The 3,080-nt window shown below is 36.6% G+C and overlaps 1 protein-coding gene across 1 annotated transcript; it reads left to right on the top strand.

Moving 5' to 3' along the window:
* Positions 1-331: 331 nt before the first annotated feature.
* Positions 332-3,080, top strand: LOC112722698 ((DL)-glycerol-3-phosphatase 2). The gene is made up of 6 exons (XM_025773813.3): positions 332-500; positions 647-871; positions 966-1,026; positions 1,129-1,276; positions 1,478-1,557; positions 2,659-3,080. Exons 1-6 carry the CDS (start codon positions 437-439, stop codon positions 2,774-2,776), a joined length of 696 nt encoding a protein of 231 aa, XP_025629598.1. The 5' UTR covers positions 332-436; the 3' UTR covers positions 2,777-3,080.

Below are 3,080 nucleotides of genomic sequence, written 5' to 3'. Positions count from 1 at the left end.
TGACTCAAATGATGTACGAATGTGACAAAAAAAGTGAAAAAACCATCCTCCTAGTGGGCCGAAACGCAAGATGGAGAATGACAAATAGCTTGGCTGGAACGCCCTTTTGTACCCTCTAACAACAACTTCACAAAAAGGTAAAAAAGGGTTCATCTTTTTTTGTGAGGACTGAGGAGGGAGGGGGCAATGGTGCTGCTCTGAGAATTGGAAAATCTCCATTTTTGAAGCAATAGAGCTGCATTTAAATTTGGACTAAAGTAGTGATAATGGGCTAAAAAAAGCCCAACTCTGCCAAAATTTGTAACAGAAGCCCACATATGCCAATGGAGATTGCCATCATTCATCAGCAACCTGGAGTGGAGGGGAACAGGGCTCTCTGCTCTCTTTCAAATTTCAATATTCCTTCCCAATCAGAGATCTCTCTGTTCGCAGCGCAATGGCCAATTCACTCAGAAAACAAATCACCCATGTCATTTTCGACATGGACGGTCTCTTGCTTGGTACCTCTCTCTACTATACACTACTCGTATGTGATACTCTCCAGTCTCCATTTGTCTCCAGCTTCGTTCACTCTTATTACTTGCATAAGTCACGCATTCAACAACTGCATTTTATGATTATGATGGAGAATTACGCTTTTTTGCAGACACGGAAAAGTTCTACACTGAGGTTCAGGAAAAGATACTAGCCAGATACAACAAAACTTTCGATTGGAGCCTCAAGGCCAAGATGATGGGAAGGAAAGCAATAGAAGCTGCTAGGATCTTCGTTGAAGAGAGTGGAATTAGCGATTCTCTTAGCGCCGAGCAGTTTTTGGTTGAGAGAGAGGAGATGCTTCAGGAATTGTTCCCAACAAGTGAGCTCATGCCAGGTATACTTTGAAAACTAGGATTCTTGAATTGCCATTTAAGATCATTAGAGCTCTGCTGTCAAGGGTTACTCAGTTTTCTGTTTTCATGTTATAGGTGCTGATCGTTTACTCAGACATTTAAATGCAAAAGGAGTTCCGATTGCCTTGGCAACTGGGTATGTTTTTCTGATTCTTGTCGTTTTTGTTTTCATGTTTAAAGAAGCGATTGTTTTCTGTCATGCATCTATTTGGAAGGAGTATTGAAATTTAATGTACAGTTCTCTCAAGCGACACTTTGAATTGAAAACTCAAAGACATGGTGAACTCTTTGCTTTGATGCATCATGTTGTTCTTGGTGATGATCCTGAAGTTAAACAAGGCAAACCATCTCCAGATGTATTTCTTGCAGCAGCCAAGAGATTTGAGGTATACCAATTACCATGTTATGAATACCTAACAATTATCAGATCACAAAAATGACTGCAGATTGAATGGTTACAATTGACTTTCCTTTTTCCTAATCTGAACTTGGTGTTGGGGATTCGCTTTTTTAGTTGTTTTATTTCAAAATCTGTAGTTAGTAGTCGTATATGGTGATGTTGTAGTTAATGTTCAGCTGGTCAACAGGGTGGACCGTTAGATCCTTCCAACATTCTTGTTTTTGAAGATGCACCTTCAGGAGTTCTTGCAGCTAAAAATGCTGGGATGTAAGTAGATTGAGCCATTGAAAAATATCCCTGTTCTTTTCTTATATTTTCATTTTTCATCTAAATAAATTTTGTTTTCAAAACCATTTGCCGATGTTTAATAGAATAGATATAAGTTGATAGATTTATCAGTTCCATATGTCGGATTATCGCTTGCTTAGCATACACGTCTTATATCAGTGGTCTGGGATGATTCAAATTTATACTTTATATGTTGGAAAAGTTCTTCATCCTAACAGTTATTACAGATTGCGTCTTTGTAATGACTTTATGTCACTTTAAATTAGGATCATATCTTTCTCTGCCTCTTTCTCTAATCTCTAGTATAGACATACACGACACCATTGTGCAATATGTTTAGTATGTCCTAGGAGTGAAAACTATGAATTGTAAATATTAGTGTTCAGAAGCAAGTTAGCGGATGTCACTTCCACCATCTTTTATATTCTAATGATGGCTTAAGTTTGAGTGAAAACTAAGCTAATTTTTAGAGGCAGCTGATAAGTTCTGCCAACCAGATGCAGTCACTGAAAAAATGGATCTGTTGAGTCTGATAGATCGTCCCAACTGTTCTGTTATCAAAGTAGGAATCTGTTATTATTTACCTAATTATGAATTGATTTCTTACCTATAAATATTCCAAGAACTGAAATCCTCCTCATTTGTTAGCTCTGAAAGTTTGAGGTGGCTAATGGCTTGCATGGTATTGTTGGAATTTCAAGCAGGATAATCTCTAATATTTTAAAAATTATGTTACGCTATTTAGTTTCAAAAGTTAAGAACTTAGTACTAAATCTAAGTCTACCTCATGAGCAGGCTAATAATATCATTTGAAAAATGAAAAGCAAAGTGATCAAATCAAACCTCATGCTTAACAGAAAATGGATATAAAATTTTGTCTGATGGTAATATAGCATTCAATGTGATACGGGTACCTCTGAACGCTATGTAATGATGATGGTGTTTACTTGTTCCTATATATTGCCTAAATCAATATCCAGTTGCATGTTGTTTCGATAAATATAGATACATTGTGCAATTTGATGTAGTAGTAGAGATTTAAATTTATTCTTGATGTTGATCTCTTTCTGTTACGTGCAGGTCTGTTGTTATGGTTCCGGATCCAAGACTGGACAAGTCTTTTCATGATATAGCAGATCTGGTCTTAAACTCATTGATGGATTTCAACCCTAGTGAATGGGGTTTACCACCCTTCTAAGATAATGGAAGCTCAAGTTAAACATCCAGTTGCCGTACAGTTTCCACTGCGGTAAGAGAAAAGCTGGCACCACCTATGTACAACTATATTTATGACTCGTTAATCCATTTCCATAGAATTTCAGTTTCTTTCTCTTTTTTTTTTTTTTTGCTGCATTGTCAGCTATTACATTGTTTGACGTTCATATTCTGTGTCCTTGATAATCATAATACTCCTAGTTTATTTATTATTGATTGAAATGTAACTGGAATGCGGATGTTAGCTGGTTGGTTATCCTGTTATAAAATAATTGTTGGTTTGATAA

This window comes from Arachis hypogaea, chromosome 11 (genome assembly GCF_003086295.3).
Source record: "Arachis hypogaea cultivar Tifrunner chromosome 11, arahy.Tifrunner.gnm2.J5K5, whole genome shotgun sequence".
NCBI classification, from domain to species: domain Eukaryota; kingdom Viridiplantae; phylum Streptophyta; class Magnoliopsida; order Fabales; family Fabaceae; genus Arachis; species Arachis hypogaea.
Note: the sequence above shows the minus strand (reverse complement) of the source record. Positions and strands in the feature narration are given on the sequence as shown.

What these genes read in the sequence shown, in the direction of transcription:
- LOC112722698 (XM_025773813.3), top strand. Translation starts at nt 437, where the DNA reads ATGGCCAATTCACTCAGAAAACAAATCACCCATGTCATTTTCGACATG. An exon ending in AACAAGTGAGCTCATGCCAG is followed by an intron (nt 872 to 965) that starts GTATACTTTGAA and finishes TTCATGTTATAG; the next exon opens with GTGCTGATCGTTTACTCAGA. An exon ending in CCGATTGCCTTGGCAACTGG is followed by an intron (nt 1,027 to 1,128) that starts GTATGTTTTTCT and finishes TTTAATGTACAG; the next exon opens with TTCTCTCAAGCGACACTTTG.